The 27,396-nt window shown below is 40.4% G+C and overlaps 1 protein-coding gene across 1 annotated transcript in view; it reads right to left on the bottom strand.

The window, feature by feature from the left end:
• LOC126481757 (uncharacterized) overlaps positions 1–27,396 on the bottom strand; it is a 189,995-nt gene that overhangs the window by 146,937 nt on the left and 15,662 nt on the right. The window contains exon 2 of the mRNA XM_050105711.1: positions 24,105–24,293. Within this exon, the coding sequence (XP_049961668.1) occupies positions 24,105–24,223 (119 nt within the window). The 5' untranslated portion in view covers positions 24,224–24,293. The remainder of the gene's footprint in view (positions 1–24,104; positions 24,294–27,396) is intronic.

Below are 27,396 nucleotides of genomic sequence, written 5' to 3'. Positions count from 1 at the left end.
TTCTGTACTGCCTACCTCAACTGCAAGACTTCAGTCAATATGTGCATTACTAATTAACTATACATCTGCCCTGCAGCAGTCATCGAACTCCTGACTAGATGAAATCATCTTGATTTGACACCAACATCTACTAAGTCAGTATTCCGACAACTTGGAGTTACAATCATACTTTATTACACATTGACTATACATGAGACAAGAGATTAGCATGAAACTGTTAGCCAAACCAGACAAAAACCGGCAACCTTGCCTTTTGCACACAAATGCTCTAGCAATTGAATGATTCAGGCATGACTCATGACCTACCCCCACAGCAGTAATTCTGCCAGGCCCTTTCTCCCACTTTTGTGGTGAGAATCTGCTCCAAAGTAGAGGTTCACAAAAGTACTTGCTGATTGTTATTCCCCTGTATATAAGCACATTTCTGCACTTAGTAAAAACCATTTTTGCTTCCCTCTTCCACCTCTATGAGGTGCAAATGTTTTGACGGGCAATGGAGTAACAGTAACAGATTCATGAGAGGAAATATAGCAAAACAATGCTACCCCAGAAGAGCTCAAGTTGTGCTGCATCTTGTCCAGGATACCAGGTTCTGAAGAGCACTACAAGATCTGGTTGGTGTTCAATAGTATAAGGACAAATAGTGGAAGATGTGTCGACTCATTATACAAATTAGGATTAACAACACTTTCCAACTGTGACTGTGGTGCAGAACAACAAACAGTTCAGCTTATGTGTGTGCCCAAAATGATCATTTCCCAGCACTCTGGAGAATGTACTGATGGCAACAATGACATCAACTGGATGTATTCAGCAATTGGGTTAATGTCTGTAAGCTTCTGTGCTCTGTAAATACTATAAATTTAATCTATATTGTTATATAAATGGGAAATCTTGTTGTCAAAAAGTTCTTGACCAATTTATTTCAAATTTTTACACACTACTCTAATAAACATTCAGCTGGACACAGACTATATAATTTTTTTGACCAATGATGTACAGGTCTCCTGTTAAAATCAACTGTGAGAAAGCAAATGCTTTGCTGGTTTCATTTTCTTCCTCGTAATCAGTAATAACGAAAAACCTGTATATGAGGAACATTGTATTTCTGGCTTATTGGCTTATGATCAGAATACTACTACACAATCTAAATTATCAACTTTGTAATGCTACCCATTCACAGACTAAAACTATGTAAAATAATGAAATGAAGCTTCTATCCTCACAGATCCAGCAGCTGGAGTAGTCTCTCTCATACCCTGTATACCAATCATCCCAACCGATTTATCCATTCAGATTAAGCGAATGTGCTCTTTCATTTACTCTTCCAACGAATTATCCCAGAAACTAGATTCCATTCACATTCTAACACAATAAATTTTGAGTCCCATACGTAGCTGAAGTTGTAACGAAGAGCCAAAATTTGCATCCTATCAACCTAGAATTAGGATGTATATCAAATTTAAAATTCCCATACATATTTAGTGAGTGCTGCATCAAACCAGTCTCAGGACTGAAGACCACAACAACAACAACAACATATTTAGCAACTGTGAAGTACTGTTATGTTCACTGGATAACTTATAATTATGAATTTTTGTGTGTGTTAAGTATATACAGAGTGGTCAGAAACAGTCTAGAAAGACTGCAAAGATGTTGCAAGAGAGGTTCTGCTGGGAAATAATTGTCAAGAAAAAAGTTTGATACATTCCACAGTTTCAGAGTTACTAAGCATTGAAGTTAACCTATCAGGTCACCGTGTGCACAAATTTGAGCAGTTTGTGGGTGCCAGACAGTGTGTTGCTAAACTTGTTCCGCATTTGATTTCGTCAAACCAAGCAAACAGTTTTTGCTAATCTTGCTTAAATTTATCACTTCCAAAAAAGGCACATTTCAACTAGTAATGATCATTTTAACAAATGGTAACTCAGGGATCCACAGATGTCTGTGAACTTGAACTACAACATTTTAACATGTGCAAATGCTAGAATTTGCACACGTTATGATGTGACTGGCTAACTTCAATGCTAAATAACTCTAGAACAGCACAATGCATTGAATTTTTTTTTCTGAACAGCTATTCCTAACTACATCCTCCCTTGCAACACTCTTACAAGTTTTTCAAATTGTTTCTGACCAACCTGTATATACGTATTGTTAAAAAAGTTTTCTTATGTAACGTGGTGCTAGCCATAAGCTATATAAATAAATCTCCTACCTTGTAAACTTCACAGAAGTTCTCCTGTATGCCTTGTTCAACTAATGCTAATAGAAGGAAAGATATTGGGCAGAAAGGGCTTTGCATAGTATAGCGTATTGCTCCTGGAATTGAAGTTTTGAAGGTAGGAGAGATGTACTGGCAGAAGTAAAGCTGAGAGGGTAGACTGTGGGTCACGCATCAATAGCTCAGTTGGTAGTAGCACTGCCAGCCATAGGAATTGTTCCAAGTTCAAGTCCCATTCCGGCACTCACTTTTTATCTGTCATAAAGTTTCAAAACAGTGCACATACTGTTGCAGAAAGAAAGATTCATTCTGGAATTTGGTATCTGTTTCCACAACCACTCTATGACTTGATGATGAAACTACTGCACAAATAAATTCATGTTAAGCAGTCCAAACTTGTTAGAATTGATAGTTTGGTTTAAAATGACATCATGTGACCACAACCAGGTACTGGCATCCATCAAATAGTATGTTAGATTGGATATGATTTACAACTCAGCCACAAACAAACCCCCTGACAGCAAAGCGTTTATCATGCTGTATAACACAGATATTTGTATGCTTTATGAACCACCTAATTGTATTAGTTATTGAAGTGGCCCTAGAGAGTTCTGAAGGAATAATACATCATGACTCTCAAATACACATAACAAGGTAGTTGAAGGGGGAGAACTACACTAAAAGTTATGTCCTTTCATTGCTTACCTTGTGAACTTGTCAATGAGACTTGCTTAAGAAGACAATCATGTACCACCTATCACTATGAATCCACAAAATGCCTGGAAAAGGTGACACAGCAAGAGGGTACAGTACAATTGATTTTAACATGTAGCAGACCTGGTCCTTGCAATTAACAAAACTGGTGTTAATAAATAATAAGAATGAAACAAAAGTGATTCTTCCAGGACATATCTGGCACACTCATTTACTTGAAAAACTACTACTTTTTCCTAATAAGTTAACTTCTCAGCACCAACAGGTACATCTCGTTAGTGTGTCCAATTATATTTGACAAATTAGCAAAACTAAAAAATGTTTGTGGTACAGATTTCAACATTATTTTGAGACCACAACATTCACCTCTGAAACAAGCCTGTGTAGTTCACAATTTTATAAAAAAAAGGAAACAATTCGACAGCAAACTGCTTCTGGCAAACACATTCATTTTCTCTTTCTAAATATGCTACTCCTATCAGTGACATACCCGTACAAAGTCATACTCACTGCTGGTGTACGGCCCCTTTTTTTTCCACAAGAGAACCGTCAACAGTATAGTGTACCTGGATATGTAACAACAATTTTTGATACCACAGGCAATGAGGATGACCAAGAACGAAATGTTTACTTCACGCAAGATGGTGCATCACCCCACTACATGGTGGATGCCCAGGATTTTCTCAGTGACCACTTTCCAGGTCAAAGGATTGGCCGTGATGTGCCAATTGCATGGCCCCCATGTTCCCCAGACCTGAAACCACACAATTTTTTTTTCTATTATTATAGAGATTCATCAAGGATGAATGTACTTCCTGTGCTCACTTCTCTACCTGAACTTAGAGCAAGAATTTACACCGTCACTGGGCAAGTTACACCTGCAATCCTACAGCGAGTTTGGGAAGAAATTGGATTCCGATGGGATATGTGCAGGATAAACAATGGAAACCACATACACCATCTTTAGTTTAAGGTACAAAAACTTAATGTGTTTCCTTACAAAATAATACTAAATCCTGCCCTATATCTTCTTTCAATAAATTTATATGTTTTTTAAAAGTTGTAAAGTCCATTTTGAAATACCCTGTATTATTGTATTCTCATATTTTGTTGTTTTATGACTTAATTTTCTTCTTAACAGCACAAATATTTGGTATGGCAAGTAGTTAGCAGCAAACATATGAGCTGAATACATGAGCATATTGTCTGTGTATGTGATCTCAAATATTGTTACAATTATGATCTTTCCTTTGATCATTCTTTCATTTATTTGGGAAATTAAGGACATTATTTCCTCTATTTAATTATTCAAGAAGAATAGCAGAGTTACATACTGAACATAGCTCATGTTTTGAGGTCAGAGAGAAAAATGAGTTTAGATAAGGTAACTGTCAATATGAGTTCAACAGCAGAAATCTGGGACAGACAGATTGCAACTCGGTAGGTGGACTGGGATGAGGGGTTGTGACAGGTGGAGTGGGCAAAGGGAGACGGAGGCACGAAGCAAGAGGAGGCACTGGAGATGGACAGCTAGCAGCTCACCATATCCTCACACATCCTCCCCTACCACCCCCAATAACAAATTACAAATGAATGCCTGCCTTTTCACTCAGTATCACACCAGACTGGAACAACCGAACCACATTCTTCACCAAGGCTTTGATTGTTTATGCTCGTGCCTGGAAATGAGGGACACCCTACCCATGTTTCTGGCCACCTCTCAACCACCCAACCATCCCTCAACCACCCAACCTACACAACATTCTGGTCCATCCCAGTGCCACTCCCCAGCCCTCCTACAGAGGCCTTATCCCTGTGGAAGACAAGTGCAAGACCTGGACTCAGGTACAAGAACTGACCCCAATACAACCAGTCAGCAAATCCTACTCCAGTCCTGTCACAGGATTAGCCTGTCCCATCAAAGTAAAGTCAGAGCCACCTGTGAAAGCAGCCAGGTCATATATGAGCTCTACCACAATTTATGCAAAGCATTTTATGTGGGCATGACTAACCAGCTGTCTACCAGAATGAATGGCTGCCACAAAAGTGTGTTCAAGAACAGATTTTACCACCCAGTGGAATAACGCTGAGCACAACATTCTCAAGTTCAACGGTTACTTCACAATTCGTGCCATCTGCATCCTTTCCTCTAGCAACAGCCTTCCTGAACTACCTAAATGGGAATTATGCTTGCAATGCATCATTCAGTGTCGTAATTCTCCTCACCTCAATCTTCTCTAATCCACTTTCCATACACCCTCTACAAAACAGTTTTCCTTCCACTGTCCTGTCACGTCCTCTGAATCCATACCTCCATATCACCTTCATCGTGAGCCAGCTCTGATGCGCATGTGCCACATGATTAACTTGTGCATCAGCTGCCAATCCCTACCACATTCCTGTCCTGCACATCTGTCACCTCTTCCCAAGTAACAAGCTACCCATCTTCAACCTCTCCTCCTGCTTCTTGCCTCTCACTTCCCACCCATCCCATCCAACACAACCATTAATACCAGTCTGCCTACAAAACAGCAATCCCAGCACTGTGTATTCTGCAGACTCCTGAAGTATTTACATTCTGCCAGAACTTTTCCTCACTGTAATTACTGACCGCAGGGATACAAGTCAACTTTGAAATCTAACAGAAAATAATGTGTGTGTGAAGTTCTTTATTATGTTAAAGCAAGAACAGATCTTACACAAGTGGAGTTAAATAAAAAGGTATAGCTATTTTCTGATATATGAAATGATTTCGCTAATAGATTTTAAAGATATCTCAGAAGACATTGATCAAAAGTTTGTACAAGAGAATGCTATAATGCAAGAAGCATTTTCCAATGAACACCATCATGTAACACAGGGCATAATAAATGCTGAGGAAAACCAAACACAAGAAAATGAGCAAGTCTTAACAGTACAAAAGGTATTGCATGCTAATGAGTAAATTATAAGCCATACATTTGAAAGAATGGAGGACAGTGCAGCTCTCGTTGACCAGGCTTCATCCTAAATCAAAACAGGGAATCAAGAGATTGAGACAATACTATACAAAGTAGTTGTGGAGCAAGAAACTGATGTAAGTAAAGGAAGCATAGTCCTGGGTACAGAGAATCTCTTCTAGGTATGGCAGCAATTTGTAGTAGTAAGATCCCTGTTCCTAAATAATTTAACAACATACAGTCATATTATGTTAATTTTCATAAAGTCAGAAAGTGAATTTTTCGCAATCAGTGGTTTGTTTGACAGCAAGAACAAGCTGCAAGGGCAATAGTCGCATAACTGTGAGGTACAAAAAACCCACCCACCCACCTACACCCACCTACACACACACAGACACACACACACACACAGTGATTTGAAAGATGATACAAAGTCTGAAATTGAGAGAGTCATTAGTGCAGCAGGTTACCTATGAATCTGACCACAGGTTGACAATTTTTTTCTAGTGGTTATATGGAAACTGGGATTGGATGTAGATACAATTTCATATTTGTATTATATTTTTGTTGGCAGAAAATATCAAAAAATGAAAAACAGTGTTGAAAGCTGTATCGCTGAGACCACAACTATGGGTTGAAAATAACTATAACAATAAGTAATGATTCACTTGCAGGTTGGCAGTTGATATGTACAGATGTAGCTACATTTGTGACACTTGGATGTTCTGGTCAAGCATACACATCAGAAATGTGACAATTTCCAAAAAATTGTTAAGTCATCAGGATAGCACTAAATATGTATACTGAAACACATAAATAAGGTGGGGGAATTTTGCCGTAGTAACCTACTCAGTGAATGTGATTTCATAAGAAGAGTAGCAGTTTGCTGACTTTTATCAATTTTATTTGCACTTACCGAGAGTTTGATACTTATTTGATTTTTACTACTACTGTATACTGAATTTCCTTTAAACATATAAAATATTGCTGAATGAATATGAGTGTCACTTAACAGTATGCAGACTTTGGACTATCGAAAAAGTTACAATAATTGTCATAATTATTGTGTGTGTTAACAGAACTCTCATTTATTTTTATAGACACGTCATGACGTGTAGTCATAACGAGGGTTACAGCATATCTGGTTAAGTAGTTAGCATGTAGTCATAGGTGTAGAATTTGAAAAATTGCTGGGATCATCTGTCGTGATATTATTGTCTAGGAACAGATATAATTTTAGAGATTTAGAAAGGTAAGATTACAAACATTCTAGAAAATCCTAAGGCTTGGGAAACACCTGAATGTTTTGTTACATGTAATTCCCAGTCATGTGAAGAGAGTTGAATGAAAATGATGTGTGGAGTAGTAGAATATAATATAAGCGTTTATCTCAGGCATTAAAATACATTACAGGGTTTTACTTTTGAAGCACAGACCATAAACTCAGTACGGCGTTAATTGGGATCTGTGTAATGTGTGTATCGCAAAGACCCTAAGCCAGGGCCAAACAGATCACCTACCTCATAAGGCAGGAATGTTACCCAGGAATTTTATGTCCATACAGGCACACAGCACATATTTCCATCTTTAGATTAAGATAATAGCACAATTGAATGGAACTGACAAATTAAACAACTCAAAAGGTTGAGTTTTGTAAACATTGTAAACATTTCTCAAGATTTCATAAGAATTCTTTTAGAAAGGAACATGCCTGGGGTATGTATGTTTCTTTCACCATGGAAGAAATAGTTCTTACACAGAAAAAAAAAAAAAAAAAAAAAAAAAAAAAAAAAAAAAAAAAAAAAAAAAAAATGCAAATAAATAATTTGGCTGCCGAGACAAAAAAATTCAGTTTTTCAATTGGATTCATGGTTACACTCAAATTTTGTAGAACAATGCAGTCAGAAGGATGGTCTTACTGGAACACTTGGCTGTTACACCTCTGATGAGGAATCTCAATGGCTGCTTGTAGATCACCCAATACTGGCTGTGAATTTAACTATGACAGTCAGTCATTGCACAGTTTAACCTGCCTGCCACAGTAGTTGCCTTCATGCAACAATTGCTTGACAAACATGCTCCGCACACAACACGAGTTGCTCGATGCTGCTAACAGATCGATCATGACCTGGGAATCGCATGCACTAAAGCACTCTTGCAAAATTCTGCCTGCCAATGCTTTGTTTGTCTCGAAGTAATACCTAACACCATGTAAAGTGAACCTAAAATACTTATTAATACAACAGAGAATATAATTTTTTTAATGGTCAGCATTACACTTAAGAATTTATTCTCATTATCAAGTGTAAATATTTACATTAGTATTCTGTATGAAAATTTGAGTGTGTGTGTGTGTGTGTGTGTGTGTGTGTGTGTTTTCTGCCTCTTTTATCCAGCAGTTGTCTTCCAATTGCAGAAGAAAAAGACTGTAGAGCACGAGAGGCAGAACAGCAAGAATTCAAATATCACATAAAATACCAATGTAAATATGTGCACTTGATAATGAGATGCTATGCATGAAAAAAATCTAATTGGTGCAGTGTTTTGTCATTTTTTTTAAATATTTCAATAATTTGTCAAGAACTATATTTACATTTCTGCAACTGGTACACCTAATCTTTTATTTGTTGTTGTTGTTGTTGTTGTTGCTGCTGCTGCTGTAGTCTTCAGTCCTGAGACTGGTTTGATGCAGCTCTCTATGCTACTCTATCCTGTGCAAGCTGCTTCATCTCCCAGTACATACTAAAACCTACATCCTTCTGAATCTGCTTAGTGTATTCATATCTTGGTCTCCCTCTACGATTTTTACGCTCCACACTGCCCTCCAATACTAAATTGGTGATCCCTTGATGCCTCAGAACATGTCCTACCAACCGATCCCTAACACAAACTCCTCTTCTCCCCAATTCTATTCAGTACCTCCTCATTAGTTATGTGATCTACCCACCTAATATTCAACATTATTCGGTAGCACCACATTTCGAAAGCTTCTATTCCCTTCTTGTCCAAACTATTTACTGTCCATGTTTCACTTCCATACATGGCTACACTCCATACAAATACTCTCAGAAACGACTTCCTGACACTTAAATCTATACTCGATGTTAACAAATTTCTCATCTTCAGAAACGTTTTCCTTGCCATTGCCAGTCAACATTTTATATCCTCTCTACTTCAACCATCATCAGTTATTTTGTTCCCCAAATAGCAAAACTCCTTTACTACTTTACGCCTCTCATTTCCTAATCTAATTCCCTCAGCATCACTCGATTTAACTCTACTACAGTCCATTATCCTCATTTTGTTTTTGTTGATGTTCATCTTGTACCCTCCTTTCAAGACACTGTCCATTCCGTTCAACTGCTCTTCCAAGTCCTTTGCTGTCTCTGACAGAATCACAATGTCATCTGCGAACCTCAAAGTTTTTATTTCTTCTCCATGGGTTTTAATACCTACTGTGAATTTCTTTTTTGTTTCCTTTACTGCTTACTCAATATACAGATTGAATAACATTAGGGAGAGGCTACAATCCTGTCTCACTCCCTTCCCAACCACTGCTTCCCTTTCATGCCCCTCGACTCTTATAACTGCCATCTGGATTCTGTACAAATTGTAAATAGCCTTTTGCTCCCTGTATTTTACCCCTGATACCTTCAGAATTTGAAAGAGAGTATTCCAGTCAACATTGTCAAGAGCTTTCTCTAAGTCTACAAATGCTAGAAACGTAGGTTTGCCTTTCCTTACTCTTTCTTCTAAGATAAGTCGTAAGGTCAGTATTGCGTCACGTGTTCCGATATTTCTACGAAATCCAAACTGATCTTCCCCAAGGTCAGCTTCTACCACTTTTTCCATTCATCTGTAAAGAATTCGCGTTAGAATTTTGCAGCCGTGACTTATTAAACTGATAGTTCAGTAATTTTCATATCTGTCAACAGTTGCTTTCTTTGGGATTGGAATTATTATGTTCTTCTTGAAGTCTGAGGGAATTTCGCCTGTCTCATACATCTTGCTCACCAGATGGTAGAGTTTTGTCAGGACTGGCTCTCCCAAGGCCGTCAGTGCTCTGTCAAACTCTTCACGCAGTATCATATCTCCCATTTCATCTTCATCTACATTCTCTTCCATTTCCATAATATTGCCCTGAAGTACGTCGCCCTTGTATAAACACTATATATTCCTTCCACCTTGCTCCTTTCCCTTCTTTGCTTAGAACTGGGTTTCCATCTGAGCTCTTGATATGCATGCAAGTGGTTCTCTTTTCTCCAAAGGTCTCTTTAATTTTCCTGTAGGCAGTATCTATCTTACCCCTAGTGAGATAAGCCTCTACATCCTTACATTTGTCCTCTAGCCATGCCTGCTTAGCCATTTTGCACTTCCTGTCAATCTCATTTTTGAGACGTTTGTATTCCTTTTTGCCTGCTTCATTTACTGCATTTTTATATTTTCTTCTTTCATCAATCAAATTCAATATTTCTCCTGTCACCCAAGGATTTGTACTAGCCCTCATCTTTTTACCTACTTTATCCTCCGCTGCCTTCACTACTTCATCCCCCAAAGCTACCCATTCTTCTTCTACTGTATTTCTTTCCCCCATTCTTGTCAATTGTTCCCTTATGCTCTTCCTGAAACTCTGCACAACCTCTGGTTTAGTCAGTTTATCCAGGTCCCATCTCTTTAAAGTCCCACCTTTTTGCAGTTTCTTCAGTTTTAATCTACAGTTCATAACCAATAGATTGTGGTCAGAGTCCACATCTGCCCCTGGAAATGTCTTACAATTAAAACCTAAATCTCTCTCTTACCATTATATAATCTATCTGAAACCTGGCAGTATCTCCAGGTTTCTTCCATGTATACAATCTTCTTTTATGGCTCTTGAACCAAGTGTTAGCTATGATTAAGTTATGCTCTGTGCAAAATTCTACCAATCGGCTTCCTCTTTCATTTCTTCTCCCCAATCCATATTCACCTACTACGTTTCCTTCTCTTCCTTTTCCTACTATCGAATTCCAGTCACCCATGACTATTAAATTTTCGTCTCCCTTCACTATCTGAATAGTTTCTTTTATCTCATCATATATTTCTTCAATTTCTTCGTCATCTGCAGAGGTAGTTGGCATATAAACTTGTACTACTGTAGAAGGCGTGGGCTTCGTGTCTATCTTGGCCACAATAATGCGTTCACTATACTGTTTATAGTAGCTTACCCGCACTCCTATTTTTTTTATTCATTATTAAACCTACTCCTACATTACCCCTATTTGATTTTGTATTTATAACCCTTAATTCACCTGACCAAAAGTCTTGTTCCTCCTGCCATCGAACTTCGCTAATTCCCACTATATTTAACTTTAACCTATCCATTTCCGTTTTTAAATTTTCTAACCTACCTGCCCGATTAAGGGATCTGACATTCCACGCTCCGATCCGTAGAATGCCAGTTTTCTTTCTCCTGATAACGCCGTCCTCTTGAGTAGTCCCACCCGGAGATCCGAATGGGGGACTATTTTACCTCCGGAATATTTTACCCAAGAGAACGTCGTCATCATTTAACCATACAGTAAAGCTGCATGACCTCGGGAAAAATTACGACTGTAGTTTCCCCTTGCTTTCAGCCGTTCACAGTACCAGCACAACTAGGCCGTTTTGGTTAGTGTTACAAGGTCAGATCATTCAATCATCCAGACTGTTGCCCCTGCAACTACTGAAAATGCTGCTGCTCCTCTTCAGGAACCACATGTTTGTCTGGCCTCTCAACAGATACCCCTCCATTGTGGCTGCACCTACGGTATGGTTATCTGTATCGCTGAGGCACGCAAGCCTCCCCACCAACGGCAAGGTCTATGGTTCATGGGGGGGGGGGTTATTTGTTATTAACTGCAAATGTTATTAGTTATTAACTGCAAACGTCATGCTCAGAGTAAAATTCTATAATTAATAACTGTGATTAAAGTAAATTAGTTTTGCAGTATGGGACTAGCAGCTGAAATTTTGCACTACACAAAATGGCATCCAATATGGTGTACAAAATATTTACTGCTTCATTCCCCACACAAATTCAAGACAATCCAACAAGTTGATTGCCATAAAGGAAAACATCAATGCTGCATTACTGCCATTATGCGTCACTTATCACCACAATAACAGAGGTCTCGCAGTCCAATTTTCAACAGTCAATTTCCCAATACTGCTTCTGACTGGACTTGTAAATACTCCAATATTTATTCTGGAAATTTTGTTCTCGCTGCCAGATTTACTCTTTAACAATCAATGTTCCATACAATGTATGTGCTCAACCATTTCTGAAATGAGCTTGGGTTGTCAAGTATGAATCTGTTTATAAAAATGTCAGCTAATCCAGATGGCAAACTAAGGGGGAAAAAAATAAAGAAGGGACAAAGAAGTTGACTAGCTGCTATATTTAATTAAAGGAAAACAGCTACAGTGCTGATTAACTAGAAACCAGAACATCTGATTTCTACACACTGTTCATGTAAAACAAGTGATTATCAGAAAACTGGTATTTAACTGGGCTAGTAACCAATTCAAATCTTCACAAGTAAGCTTGTTAGTGAAAATCATTTTTTGACAATGCATTTTCACTTTCAGAACCTGTCTGCACCTAAATGTAGCAAACAGCTGGGTACATTAACCAGTTCCTGATGAGACTTATCAGTTTTTTAGGTCTCCATCAAAAATCAAAATAGACCACTGAGGCCTATGAAGAATTACATGGGACACTCTAATGTCTGGTATATACAAAATATCATGTGGAGTGTGCTAGAGTAAGTTGTCACCAGCACACCAGTCGGCAAAGATGTAGCACGAAGATGGATAGTAGGCACTCGATCAAGCGCGCCTTTCACAAGAGAAACCAGAGGCAGACTCACAAGCAACACACCGACAATGCCCTCTCGACAGCAAGTATTTAGGCCGCCATCGCGAACTGGAGGACTCACATTCAGTGACTAACTCATTGGCACTAATGCACACTCCAGTTTGGCATCTGTCATGCATTCTCACTTACTGACTCTCTGCCTCAATCCAGCTATGACAGGGCATAGCGACCAGATGGGGACTAGAGCGAGATTAAAGTTGGCAACAGCAAGATTACCAATATCGTCTGCAAGAGGACTATTATTACCACATTTATACCACAATACACAGACCCCATTCCAGATAAGTAGCTTCCTGTTCTTGTAAATATAGAACCGGGTTAATCCTTGTGAGCATTCATGTCATAGACGATACCAGCCACCCATAACATTCTTTCCCTTGCTCCCTTGGTATAAGATGAGTATAGTACAGTGGTGATGAGGATAATTCAGTGGAGACCATAGATAGTAAACTTGGCCAAAGGTTACGCTAGCTTTTCCTGTGTTTCAGTTTGCAGGGGTGATCGTGTTTATATGTGCTAATTTTTTGTTGTGTTCTTGCGCATATTACAGGAGGAGAGCCGCAGAACTAATCAAGTTTCTCTTTTCAGCTACTTTACTTGCTTTTCGATATAATGTATTTGTGTAAACCATGAATTCCCCACCCCTCCACCCCCTGCCCCTGCACCTCAGCTGCAGATGACAAATGTGATGGAGCTAAAATAAGTTTTTCTGTTTCAGAACCAACAAATTGCTACCCTACTGATGACCGTACAACAACTACTGGCCGCACAAGCTGCATCGCTGCACAACTAACCGACCAGCCCAACATGTGCCACCAACCAGCAAGACAACATTCTGGTGATGTAACAACACAGAAGGGGAATGGCTCTAATACCTGACTCAGTTCCAAGCACATTGTCAAATTCATCATGTTCAAGTTACTGTTGAGTTACAATACTTCCTTTTGATTGTGGGATCCCCAGTGTTCAGGTTCATACAAAAACTATTCCAAACCATGTCTCCCAAAAAACTCTGCTATGACCAAGTAATCACTGCTTTAACTCAATAACATAACCAGCAAGTCCAAGTAGCTGCAGCTAGATATCAGTTCTTTCAATTGCAGAAAAAGCTGGAATAGACATACCACCAGTGGTACACAGAATTAATAGGCATGACTAGGAAGCGCAAATTTATGTGTAGTTGTGGCAGTTTTTACAGTGATTTAATGATAGGGGATGCTATGAAGTTCCATGTCCCAGATAGTAGAATACAGGAACAGATCTTAAAGTACTCTGATCCATCACTTTTCCAAGTATTGCAAATCTAAGAGCAATATGATTCGGGTGCCATAGCAGCCGATAAGTTCGACCAGGCACCGATTTGTTGGGCTAAGTCGCCCCTTGCTCGCGTCCGCCCACAACATAGAGCACATACACAGTCGCATGGACAGACTCTTAGACATGTAAACAGACCTGTGAATTTAGTGAAGTCTTGCCCTGGATGTTTCACTCGCCATAAAAGATAGGACTGCTCATCGTGTAACACAACATGTTACACATGTGGGGAAAAAAAAAGGCCATGTCCACACAGTTAGTTTGCTACGGCACAAAAACACTAATTTTACGCACTCCCAGGAAAACCAGGCTCATGCACATGCAGTGAACACTGCGTTTTCAAAATCCACAAAAGATCCTAACAAAGGTAAAATTAAGATTGCGCCTCTTCCTCACACTAGTGCTGTACAATAACATTCTAACAAACTGTCTCATTACAAATTGCTGGCCATCATGTGAACTTTCAGTTAGACACCGGTACCTCAGTAACCTTGCTTAATTGTGCCACATACAAACAGTTTGGCTCACCACGCCTTTCTAAATCTAGCAAGCACCTCACTGCTTACAATAAACAGGAAATTCCAGTGCTTGGACAGTGTAATTTGCCTGTCACTTATAAATCTCACACTACCACACTAGGACAGTGAATTTTTCCGTGTTGAAATCAAGAGACAGTAAGAACATATTAGGTTTGGATGCCTTTGACTTTTTTGGACTTAGCATCCAAGACAATGTACTTTCAGAGTCGGCTTTCACACCAAATGACAGTGTTACTAGTGTGCTTAAAGAATTTCCTGGACTATTTTCAGTAGGAATGGGAAAAGCTAATAACTTCATAGCACATGTTATATTGAAAGACAATGCACAGATTAAGTTTTTTTGGGCCTGCCCCATTCCAAATGCTTTAAGAGACAAACCAGCCAGTGAATTGAAAGAAATGCAAGATAATGGTTAATTGCTCTCATTCAAGCTAGTAAATGGGCAAGTCCACTAGTTTTGTTGCCCAAGTCTTCTGGTTGTATTTGCATTTGTGTTGGCTTCAAGTCTACAGTCAACCCACAGACAATAGTTGACACTTATCCATTACCTCACCCTGAGGAACTCATGGACAGGATGTTACTTTTTCTAAGATAGATTTTCATGATACGTACTTGCAAATTCCTTTGGATGAAAAAAAAAATCACAAAAAGTGTTTGTTGTAAATCCGCACTTAGGACCGCTCAAGTATTTGCATTTGACCTTCAACAGTGCTTCCGCACCCGCCATTTTTCAACATTGCTTGGAACAGCTGACTGTAAAAGTGCCATTTTGTTCAAACTACCTAGACAATATTGCTGTCTCAGGTCATACACCAGAGGAACACACTGATAATTTGCGTACTCTTTTTCGAGTGTCAGAAGCAGCACTCAGGTGCGACTTTTTTCAAACTGAACTACAGTATTTAGGTCCTGTGATCAATAGTTAGGGTGAGAACCCCCTACCTGTTTCTCGCAATGTGTGTGAACTACAGTCAGTACTAGGCAAGACGACATACTACATTCAGTTTATACTGAATGTCACTCAGATTGCGGCTCCACCGCATTGCAAAAATGTACCTTTTGTGTGGACTAAAGATTGCCAAGATGCATTTCAGAAACTCAAAAATGCTTTGCTTAGTGACAGATGTTTATTGCATTTTGACACTGCCAAGCCGGTAGTTTTGCAAGTCGACACTTCTTTCTACGGAATCAGAGCTGTGCTTTTGCACAGAATTTGTGTACAAGATGGACTTATTGTTTTATCTCAAAGTTGTTAACTCATTCTCAGTGCAATTATTCACAAACAGAAAAAGAGGCTCTCTTTATTGTGTATGGTGTGACCAAATTCCATCACTATTTGTATGGTCACAAGTTTTCATAGTGACAGATCACACCTTTGCAGTCCTTGTTTCATTCATCAAAGCCAGTTCCTACAGCACTGCTCAAAAATTGCAACATTGGGCTTTGTTGCTTTTGCGGTACCAGTATGAAATTGTGTGCAGACCCAAAGCAAAGCATGGCAATGTAGACGCCCGATCTCGCCTTCCGACTAGCCCAGACTACAATTTTGATGCATCTGCCACATCTTGTTGCCAAATCGAAGAGCAGGACTCTAAACTGCTGGAATCTTTTCCTTTGCACTACAGAAAAATTGCACAGGTCACAGAAGCAGACCCAGATCTCAAGATTTTGTTGCATTATGTTCACACTTCTTGGCTTTGTTCACTGAACAACATTCAGGATTCACTCCTGTGCCAATATTTTGCATGTCAGCATAACTTTTCAGTTCAACAGGGTGTGATTCTAGTTCAAAATGACAGTGGACAATCATGTATGCTTATTCCCAAAGTACTGCAAAAGGATGTGTTGTGACTGCTCCAAGGACATTGGAGAATTGTTCGCACTAAACAGTTAGCGCAACGGTACTGTACTTGGCAGAGCATGGATGCCCATATTGAACAGATGACATCACAGTGTCACGCATGCGGATAAAAACAGTCAGCTCCGCCACAAACATCCGTAGCTTGGCTTAAGAATCAATTGCAATGGCAACTGGTGTAAACTGACTTTGCAGGTCCATTTAGGAACAATTGTTGGCTCACAGTGGTAGACTCTTTTAGCAAATTCCCATTTGCGGTGCCTATGGCTTCTACCGCACAATATGTAGCACCCTTAAAGTACTGTCCTCCATATTTTGCACAGAAGGTTTCCCAGAAGTAATTGTGTCAGACAATGGACCACAGTTCACTTTGCTTGATTCTGAACAGTTCTGTGCACAAAATGGCATTTGTTGTGTAACAAGTGTTCCGTCTCAGCCCCAGTCCAACAGAGAAGCAGAATGCTTCATACACACTTTCGAACAACAGACGGCCAAGCTTCACATCATCCACTCACGGGAACAGGCACTGCAACTCTTTCTCACCTCCTATCGCTCCCACCCACAAGATGGACCATCACCAGCAGAACCTGTGCATGGCCGCCGCCATCGCACGCTGCTACACTTGCTACACCCACCACAGCATCCGGCACTGTGAATGGTCTGCAAGTATCGCTTTGCACCACATCATGTTTTTCTTTCCAGTGTTTATGGCAACTGTGGGCGCTGGGAAAGAAGCATGATCCAGGAATGTCTTGGCTCTTTTATGTACTCGATTGCAGGTCCCAATGGTTTGCACCACCATCAGAACCAAATTCGTGCATTTCATTTGCCCCGTGATTCTGCTGCTTTTCTTCCCCCAGATTCAAGGCCTCACAGGACCGTGTGGCCTTCATAGCCACCCCAAAGTGCCACCAGGGCACTTCAGGAGGAGCGGATGGATGATGTGCCCTCACCCCTGCCGTCGCCGCTCGCAGACCCAATGGACATAGACCTGCCATCACAGTCATTGGCCCAGGACACGCCCTCAGGTCTGGACGTGTGCCCTGGCAGCAGTTTTCAGGAGGATGTTCCTGTTCCTCAAAAGCCAGATGGCAAGGTACAGTTGGGAGTTCACCTTCCTCCACAGTCAGAGCTCCCAGTTCATCTCAACATCCCTCCCCGTTGTCATTCGCATCTTCCCTACATGACAACACTAGGGGCATTTTGGGGGGGAGGGGGGGGGGGGAGGAATGTGCTGGCGTAAGTTGTCGCCAGCACACCGGTCAGCAACGATGTAGCGTGAAGCTTGATAGAAGATGCTCTATCAAGTGCGCATATCACAAGAGAGGCCAGAGAAAGACTTACAACCAACACACCGACAATGCCCCTTCGACAGCAAGTATTTAGGCCACCATCGCAAACTGGAGGACGTGCACTCAGTCACTAACTCACTAACTCATTGGCACTAATGCACATTCCAGTTTGGCGTCTGTCATTCATTCTCAATTAGTGACTCACTGCCTCATTCGGGCTACGACAGGGCATGGCGACCAGATTCAGACTAGCAGCGACATAAAAGTTAGCAACAGCAAGACTACCAATATTGCCTGGAAGAGGACTATTATTACTGAGCTTGTACCACAACACATGGACTCTATTCAAGATAAGTAGCTTCCTATTCTTGTAAATAAAGAACTGTGCTGATCCTTGTGAGCATTCGTGTCATAGAAAGAGGATTCCGGCCACCCATAGCAAAATCCTCTACCTTGCTCCCTTGGTCCAAGGCAGACAGTAGACATTCCGTAGCAATACTGAAAAGAACCTTATAGTCTGATTGAATTATTTGTTTGTTTAATGCAGCATGCGTGAAACCTAGTCCCTCCAATGAGAGCTCTCAATGTCTGACGCTGTCTACCACTGCCAATGTGCTACAACAAACTGCCGCTTCACTTGCAGTTTGAATAGTTGTATACACCCATCAACCACTATTGACCCAGCAGCCCTTTTAACTGTTAGCAGCAGCAGAAGGCAAAACTGCCATCTGTGTAAACTGGTTGTCCACTCCTGTTGTCCAAGCCGTAAGAGATGTAAAGCAGGAAGGTGATATGGTACCAGTGGTACAACATAACAACTGTTAAATAGCAAACAGTTTTAATTAGGGAGTAGGGGTCAGTTTTTCCAGAATTTCCTATATGGCTATTTTTTCAGTATATTGTATTGAATAGCTCATGTGGCATGAGAAGAATTTGCATGTTTTGAGGCGGCCCATAAAAGCAGCTGAAAATAGCTTTACCAAAGACTGGCTGCAGATGAGGGAAAAGCCAAACCCTACCATGGTTGGATTGAATCTGATGCAACATAGGCCAAGTGAAAACATTAATTACATAGCAATTAACAATGTGTACTAATGTTCCAACCTGTAGCACAGTTGCAGTATTACAACTGCGAGGCAACCACAAAGTACTAATACACTCCTGGAAATTGAAATAAGAACACCGTGAATTCATTGTCCCAGGAAGGGGAAACTTTATTGACACATTCCTGGGGTCAGATACATCACATGATCACACTGACAGAACCACAGGCACATAGACACTGGCAACAGAGCATGCACAATGTCGGCACTAGTACAGTGTATATCCACCTTTCACAGCAATGCAGGCTGCTATTCTCCCATGGAGACGATCGTAGAGATGCTGGATGTAGTCCTGTGGAACGGCTTGCCACGCCATTTCCACCTGGCGCCTCAGTTGGACCAGCGTTCGTGCTGGACGTGCAGACCGCGTGAGACGACGCTTCATCCAGTCCCAAACATGCTCAATGGGGGACAGATCCGGAGATCTTGCTGGCCAGGGTAGTTGACTTACACCTTCTAGAGCACGTTGGGTGGCACGGGATACATGCGGACGTGCATTGTCCTGTTGGAACAGCAAGTTCCCTTGCCAGTCTAGGAATGGTAGAACGATGGGTTCAATGACGGTTTGGATGTACCGTGCACTATTCAGTGTCCCCTCGACAATCACCAGTGGTGTACGGCCAGTGTAGGAGATCGCTCCCCACACCATGATGCCGGGTGTTGGCCCTGTGTGCCTCGGTCGTATGCAGTCCTGATTGTGGCGCTCACCTGCACGGCGCCAAACATGCATACGACCATCATTGGCACCAAGGCAGAAGCGACTCTCATCGCTGAAGACGACACGCCTCCATTCGTCCCTCCATTCACGCCTGTCGCGACACCACTGGAGGCGGGCTGCACGATGTTGGGGCGTGAGCGGAAGACGGCCTAACGGTGTGCGGGACCGTAGCCCAGCTTCATGGAGACGGTTGCGAATGGTCCTCGCCGATACCCCAGGAGCAACAGTGTCCCTAATTTGCTGGGAAGTGGCGGTGCGGTCCCCTACGGCACTGCGTAGGATCCTACGGTCTTGGCGTGCATCCGTGCGTCGCTGCGGTCCGGTCCCAGGTCAACGGGCACGTGCACCTTCCGCCGACCACTGGCGACAACATCGATGTACTGTGGAGACCTCACGCCCCACGTGTTGAGCAATTCGGCGGTACGTCCACCCGGCCTCCCGCATGCCCACTATACGCCCTCGCTCAAAGTCCGTCAACTGCACATACGGTTCACGTCCACGCTGTCGCGGCATGCTACCAGTGTTAAAGACTGCGATGGAGCTCCGTATGGCACAGCAAACTGGCTGACACTGACGGCGGCGGTGCACAAATGCTGCGCAGCTAGCGCCATTCGACGGCCAACACCGCGGTTCCTGGTGTGTCCGCTGTGCCGTGCGTGTGATCATTGCTTGTACAGCCCTCTCGCAGTGTCCGGAGCAAGTATGGTGGGTCTGACACACCGGTGTCAATGTGTTCTTTTTTCCATTTCCAGGAGTGTAGTTAGCACTTCAATGGCCAAAATGTACTTGGTTGAAAGCTTATAGAATTAAATAGCTTGAAGTACATGAAGATTTTATTAAATCAAACCATACTCGAATGTATACACCTTTTCAATCAAAGGTCTGCACATTAGGGGTTTATTTGGCACATGGGTACTCAGCATTCAGTGTTCACGACACTAACCCGTTTCATCAGCAAATCACAGTTGTACATTGAACGAAGTGTCTTACAACTGAATTATCATGAGACAAGCCTAGTATTCTATTACTATTATTCTATTGTTCATATTGTTGCTGCTGGCTAACATTAAAGGTATCACATTTGAGAAATTGACAGCACTTTACTGTTCTGTAACCAACGAAAGAGCATTCACAATAGTCACTTCACTTCTTTATGAAAAGGAATAAACCATAAATTATTTCTTTATTAATTGTGACTTTCATTGTTCTGTAAGAAAAAGAATATAACACGTGCACAAAAAGTAACAATGAGAATAGCCCTAGGAAGATACCAATTAAAAATACGACTGATACTCTAGCTTCCAAGTTTCCAACGCTCCTTCACGATAAAGATGGGAACCAAGGAAAGGGTACTGCAAGGAAGAAAAGATTGCTCCAAACACTTTATCAGTAGTCACGGAAACTACAGGAAGTAATAAGGAATTAATTATGACTGACAGCCGAGATTCAAATTCCAGAACAAATCTGACAATCTTAACCACCATTCGCAAGTACAAATTAAATCAGAAAAAAATAAGAAAGACTAGGGTTTAACATCTTGTTGACATCAAGGTCATTAGATCACTAGCTCTAGTTGAGAAGGATCAAAACGGAAATTGGTCATGCCCTTTCAGTGAAACTACCCGGACATTTGCCTTAAGTGATTTATTGAAAAATACAGAAAACCTAAACAAAACAATAGAAAATCCAGGATGGAATGTAACAATATTGTGAAATGAAAGTTGCCACCATATAGCAGAGATGTTGAGTCACAGATAGGTACAACAAAAAGACAGTCACAAGTAGAGCTTTCGGCCAGTAAGGCTTTGGTCAAAAATAGATGATGGGCGGACACACACACACACACACACACACACACACACACACACACACACACACAAAGCGAGTGTGGCTTCAGTTGCTTGAGACTGCAGTCGTGTGTGTGTGTGTGTGTGTGTGTGTGTGTGTGTGTGTGATTGATTTTTTTATGAATGCCTTACAGGTTAAAAGCTTTATTTATGAGAGTCTTTTTGTCGTGCCTATCTGCAACTCAGCAACTCTGCTATATGGTGAGTAGCAACTTTCCTTTTCATAATATTGAAAACCTAAATAGACATTTGAACCAATCCTCCCAAATATAAGCCTAGTGTCTTACTACTGAACCACATTGCTCTGTCAAATGAAACAATAACAAAATGCAGAAAGGGTTTGGTTAAAAGTGAGATGTTGGAGAGAGCTAGTAGGAAGTAAACTATAATAGAAATGAAAGACTAAGGAAAATGATGCAAATCAGGAGGGGAATAAACTGACAGAAAAAGGTCATACCAAAATAAAGTTGAATTAAATAATTGTGTAAATATAAGTATAGAGGGACCAAGATAACGATAATGCACATTAAATTGGAAAGAGTGAGGAAAGAAGACTGTGGAACATAAATTGTGGGCAAGGAGACATTCATGTATCTCATTGTCACATTAACACTTAAATGCTCACTAACAGGGGGAAATCCCCAGGATTCATATAAACTTATTGAAGCCACTTATTACTGGCCAAAGTGAGTGTACCAGGTATCACATCCTGCAGCCATTCACCCTGGTGTGCCCTCACCTGGGAGTAACTGACAAAAAAGAATTTCTTGTGATCTACTGGAGCCTTTGAAATAAGTTTCAAACTGCCTTAATAGTGAAGTGGCTAGCTGAAACTTCCTGGCAGATTAAAACGTTTCTCAAATATGATACCTTTAACGTTAGCCAGCAGCAACAATAGGAACAATAGAATAATAGTAATAAAATACTACACTTGTCTAATGATAATTCAGTTGTAAGACACTTCATTCAATGTACAACTGTGATTTTCTGATGAAACAGGTTAGTGTCATGAACACTGAATGTTGAGTACCCATGTGCCAAATAAATCCCTCATGTGCAGACTTTTGATTAAAAAGGTGTATACACTCCAGCATGGGTGAGCGATAGGTTTTGATTTAATAAAATCTTCATGTACTTCAAGCTATTTAATTCTATAAGCTTTCAACCAAGCACATTTTGACCATTGAAGTGCTATTAGTACTTTGTGGTTGTCTCGCAGTTGTAATATTATAACTGTGCTACAGGTTGGAACATTAGTACACATTGTACATTGCTATGTAATTAATGTTTTCACTTGGCCTACGTTGCATCAGATTCAACTCAACCATGGTAGGGTTTGACTTTGCCCTCATCTACAGCCAGTCTTTGGTAAAGCTATTTTCAGCTGCTTTTATGGGCTGCCTCAAAATGTGCTGATTCTTCTCATGCCACATGAACTATTCAATACAATGCACTGTATATGTCTATGCTATACTGAAAGAAACAGCCATATAGGAACACATTCTGGAAAAACTGACCCCTGCTCCCTAATTAAAACTGTTTGCTATTTAATAGTTATTATGTAGTACCACTGTGGTAACATATCACCTTCCTGCTTTACATCTCTTACGGCTTGGACAACAGGAGTGGACAACCAGTTTACACAGATGGCAGTTTTGCCTTCTGCTGCTGCTAACAGTTAAAAGGGTTGCCGGGTCAATAGTGGTTGATGGGTGTATACAACTACTCAAACTGCAAGTGAAGTGGCAGTTTGTTGTAGCACATTGGCAGTGGTGGACAGCTAGTGTCAGACATTGAGAGCTCTCATTGGAGGGACTAGGTTCCACGCATGCTGCATTAAACAAACAAATAATTCAATCAGACTATAAGGTTCTTTTCAGTATTGCTACAGAATGTCTACTGTCTGCCTTGGACCAAGGGAGCAAGGTAGAGAATGTTGCTATGGTGGCCAGTATCCTCTTTCTATGACACAAATGCTCACATGGATCAACATGGTTCTTTATTTACAAGAACAGGAAGCTACTTATCTTGAATAGAGTCCATGTGTTGTGGTACAAGCTCAGTAACAGCGTCCGATGGTGGAGTGTGTGTGTGTGTGTGTGTGTGTGTGTGTGTGTGTGTGTGTGTGTGTGTGTGTGTGCGCGCGTGCGCCCTACACATTTTCATGCCTTCATTTTTGCAAATACTTTATTTTGTTTGTTATTTATTTGGCATTTATTCTATTTGAGTTGAACTCTCTTAGCAACCAACCAGCTACATGTAATTATTACAAATATTTTGGAATTTGAACCAGTTCATTGTCATTTTTTAAACATTCCTGTGCCCCCCCCCCCCCCTCACCCCCATTCTCCCCCCGCCATCCCATGATAAAGGATTTGGAGCAACATTTCCTTCCTTTCAGTGCCCGTACCTATATGCTTCACTACTCCTGTTCCTTATACTTGTACTGATAATCAAAGGTTAGAAAATTTTGAAAGTTAGACATTCCACCATCTGTGTGTCAGCTCGTTCCAGATAGTCCTGTTTCAGCAGCTGCTAAGTAGATTCTCTTCTTCTAGCATGGATATTGTTAACATCCACTTCTGACCATTATTCATAAACAGAATGCACACATTTCTGAAAATTAGGTGAAGATACAAAGAAGTGGAAAGGTTGACACACCTTGCTATATCTCGCTGCAACTGTTCATGCAGGTGCTCTCTCAGCTTACGTAGCTCAAGGTCCTGCCTCTTCTGGAATGCTACAGTGAGAGACTTCCTAGAGGCAGCCTCTCCTGCCATGAGGCATGACTCTCGCTCTCAGCTCCACTTCCCACCACCTTCAACATTGGCCGACATGCTGTGCCCTACTCTGTTATCAGGAAAGAAAAGCAGAGAAAATAGGTTTTAAGAATCATGATAAATTAAGCAGCAAAAACTGGTGCAGAATAAAAGGCAAATACTGATACAGAATGAAAGTTGAAGCATAGGATCAAATGAAAGTTTTGAGAGACACAGTAACGTTTACATTTGTAGAGTACAGATATGGCGAAGCAAGCTTCTTGCAAAAAGAGAGACAAGCCGGCAAGGATGTTCTGATAGTAAAATCTGCAGAGACCAGAAATATTGGTAGGTGTTACACTGTGAGAAATATTCAGATGATTAACTGCTGAATTGTAATGTCTCACAGGGAATACTTACACATGCAGGGTTTCAGAAAATGCTTCGAACTGTCTCATTATTGAGCACATTTCAAACACTCTAATTTCCCCTAGCCTCAGTATAGCACTAATTTTGCTTAGCTAATAATTAATGAAATTTTCCTGATAGTATTTTCACTGCTAACATAAAAATATTTTATGAAATATCTAAGTACATTGTATAACTGACCTATTTATGATTATCCAAGTTTCAAAAGGAAATGGAGTTAATATACCCAATTTCAGCTCAGAAGAATCTTTTGTATATGCCACAGATATTCTCTTAGGCGAGTTAGAGTTAAACCACATGGAGAATACAAAGCAAATTGAAATCATGCTCACTGGGCAGTTAAGACAAAGGAATATTGTAAAACTCCACAGGAATATTTCCCACCTGGCGTATAGACTGAAATGTAGTGTTGGCCAATAGACTTATGTTCTTAGTGATGAATTTGATGAGGTTCCATTTCTCCTAGTAACAGTTCATCTGCACACATGGTACTGCTTTCTGAGAGAAGCTGCCTTACAGGGTCAGAAGATTTATCATCTATAAAATGCAACTTATGGGTCATGAAATGGTAATGTAATGGGAGCTTAAAACACTCCTTTTCAGTTTCTCTTGGGCATGCTACCTCTCGAGTCTGTTTTATTACGTCATAAACAGTGCTTTTAATTTTTTTTCTCCCTTCTATTTCTATCTTCTCCCCTACTCATAGTCACCCCTATAATCATTTTTAGCATCTGCCCAATATCATCACTGATGTAATTGGGTTATAGTTTCCACATGCAAACTTTGGTAGAAGTATAATTATTATTGTTTATAAGTAAACTTATAATTACAGCATCATACAGGGTGGCAATGTTTCATCCAACATATCAAGGCCACCAACATGATAGATTTCAGGTGGGAACGGGGTTAGACCTGGGGGTATGGAGTACTTTCAACAGTCTGGAAGACGAATGGCAACTTGTAAGTAGCCATAAAAAAGTTCCAGTTTTGACCCCATTCAACACCTACGTAATACCAACTTTTAAATCATTTTCTTGAAAGAAAAACACCTGGCTACACTATATTTTTTTCCTTTATTTGAGAGATGTGGGGTCTGCAGACACCCTTGCCCCTCGACATGGGCACCACTGGAACATACGTATGCATGGACATACGCATGCATCAACATACATATGCACCAACATACATATGCATAGCAACACTCTCCTTCTAAGGTGTCTGATACACTGCAACAGAGACCCATAAAGATTTAAAATGGCCACCACAAATAAAACAAGGTGAGATTTTCATGTCTTTTTAATACTGGCATCATCAGAGATATAGTAGGAAGAGGAGGAGGAGGAGGAGGGTATAGGGAAGGGAAACCTTGTGCGAGTACTGGCAGAAATGGCTCTGCATTTTATCCAAGTGATTTTGGGAAATAATGGAAAAACCTACATCCACATGGTTGGGCAGAAATTTGATCCCCCCCCCCCCCCCTTCCCCTGTGTCTCAACCATCCCTTTTCCTCCCACCTTGCTCAGTCAGGTCAACTGGGCAAATAAAAAAGGATGGAGGAGACTCCCTATTATTGTCCATCATTAACAACATTTTTTCAAATGCATTCTTTCTCATGCCTAATACTGTTTATAGAAGTGGCTGTTTTTAATGCATCAAGCAGCCTAAATTAAAATTTGCTATTTACAATCAACACAATTTTAGCACCAGAACGAGAAAATTATGAAATTATAAAAGTATTAAATAATGTGTCCACTGATTTAGCATACTGTTATACAACACAGACTTAATTTCACAGTTTCTCCTAGGCCATATACTTATTTTGAAATAGATAAGGAGTATGTTGCCTCTACACAACACTTTACGACAGTGCATCTTGCAGGCATCTGTTTAAGCAATTTGGAATATTGATCACAGCCTCACATTTCATTCAGTCACTTGATGAAATTTATTGTTAACAACTCATTACAGTTAGACATATTCATATATACAATATTAGAAGGAAAAATCATCTCTAATCATCTCTAATGAACCCAACATAGCCACAGGAAGGAGTGAAGCACAGCTATAAAACTATTTAAAGATATTCCAATGGAAATAAAATATGTGATACACAGAAATGTTTTCCAATATTGATTAAGAGTCATTTCTCCTTAACAACTCCTCATATTGCCACACACAAATTTATGAATAGAAATAAGCAGTCAATTGCAAACTTGTCAACGGCAGCATGAGGCTATATAAATATACATGTGAAATCTTTCATTCAACTGACATGTTCCACATCATAACACTTATTGTGATCATGATCTACAAAATATGGAATGTACTGATCTACAAAATATGGAATGCACCAACTAACCAACCACCTAACTAATTAATTAACACTTATTACAGAACATGATTGCATGCAACAAACCACAACTGAAGGTCTTTACAATAATCTGTGCTTAAAGCAAGAAGAACACATACCAGGATAAAAAGCTGTAACAACTGAAAGAAAACTAACAGTAAACGTCATTGAGGCTGGCTTGGAAATTACAGTGCTTTATCAGGTACGTTCCCATTGGGGATCTTATAGTGTATTGTGAATTCTGAACCGCAGTGCAACTCAGTATTTTCATACTAATGTATAAATAAAAAATGTACAATTAAAAAATCCAACAAGATCCCTCACTGCAGACCCATTGAGAATGGAATGACACTACTTCCCCAAATGCAGTGCCCCCATTGTGACAAGACACTTTTAGAAGAGTAGAAAGGGAGCC

The sequence above is a fragment of the Schistocerca serialis genome, chromosome 5 (genome assembly GCF_023864345.2).
Source record: "Schistocerca serialis cubense isolate TAMUIC-IGC-003099 chromosome 5, iqSchSeri2.2, whole genome shotgun sequence".
NCBI classification, from domain to species: Eukaryota; Metazoa; Arthropoda; class Insecta; order Orthoptera; family Acrididae; genus Schistocerca; species Schistocerca serialis.
This window is presented reverse-complemented; position numbering and strand designations above follow the sequence as displayed.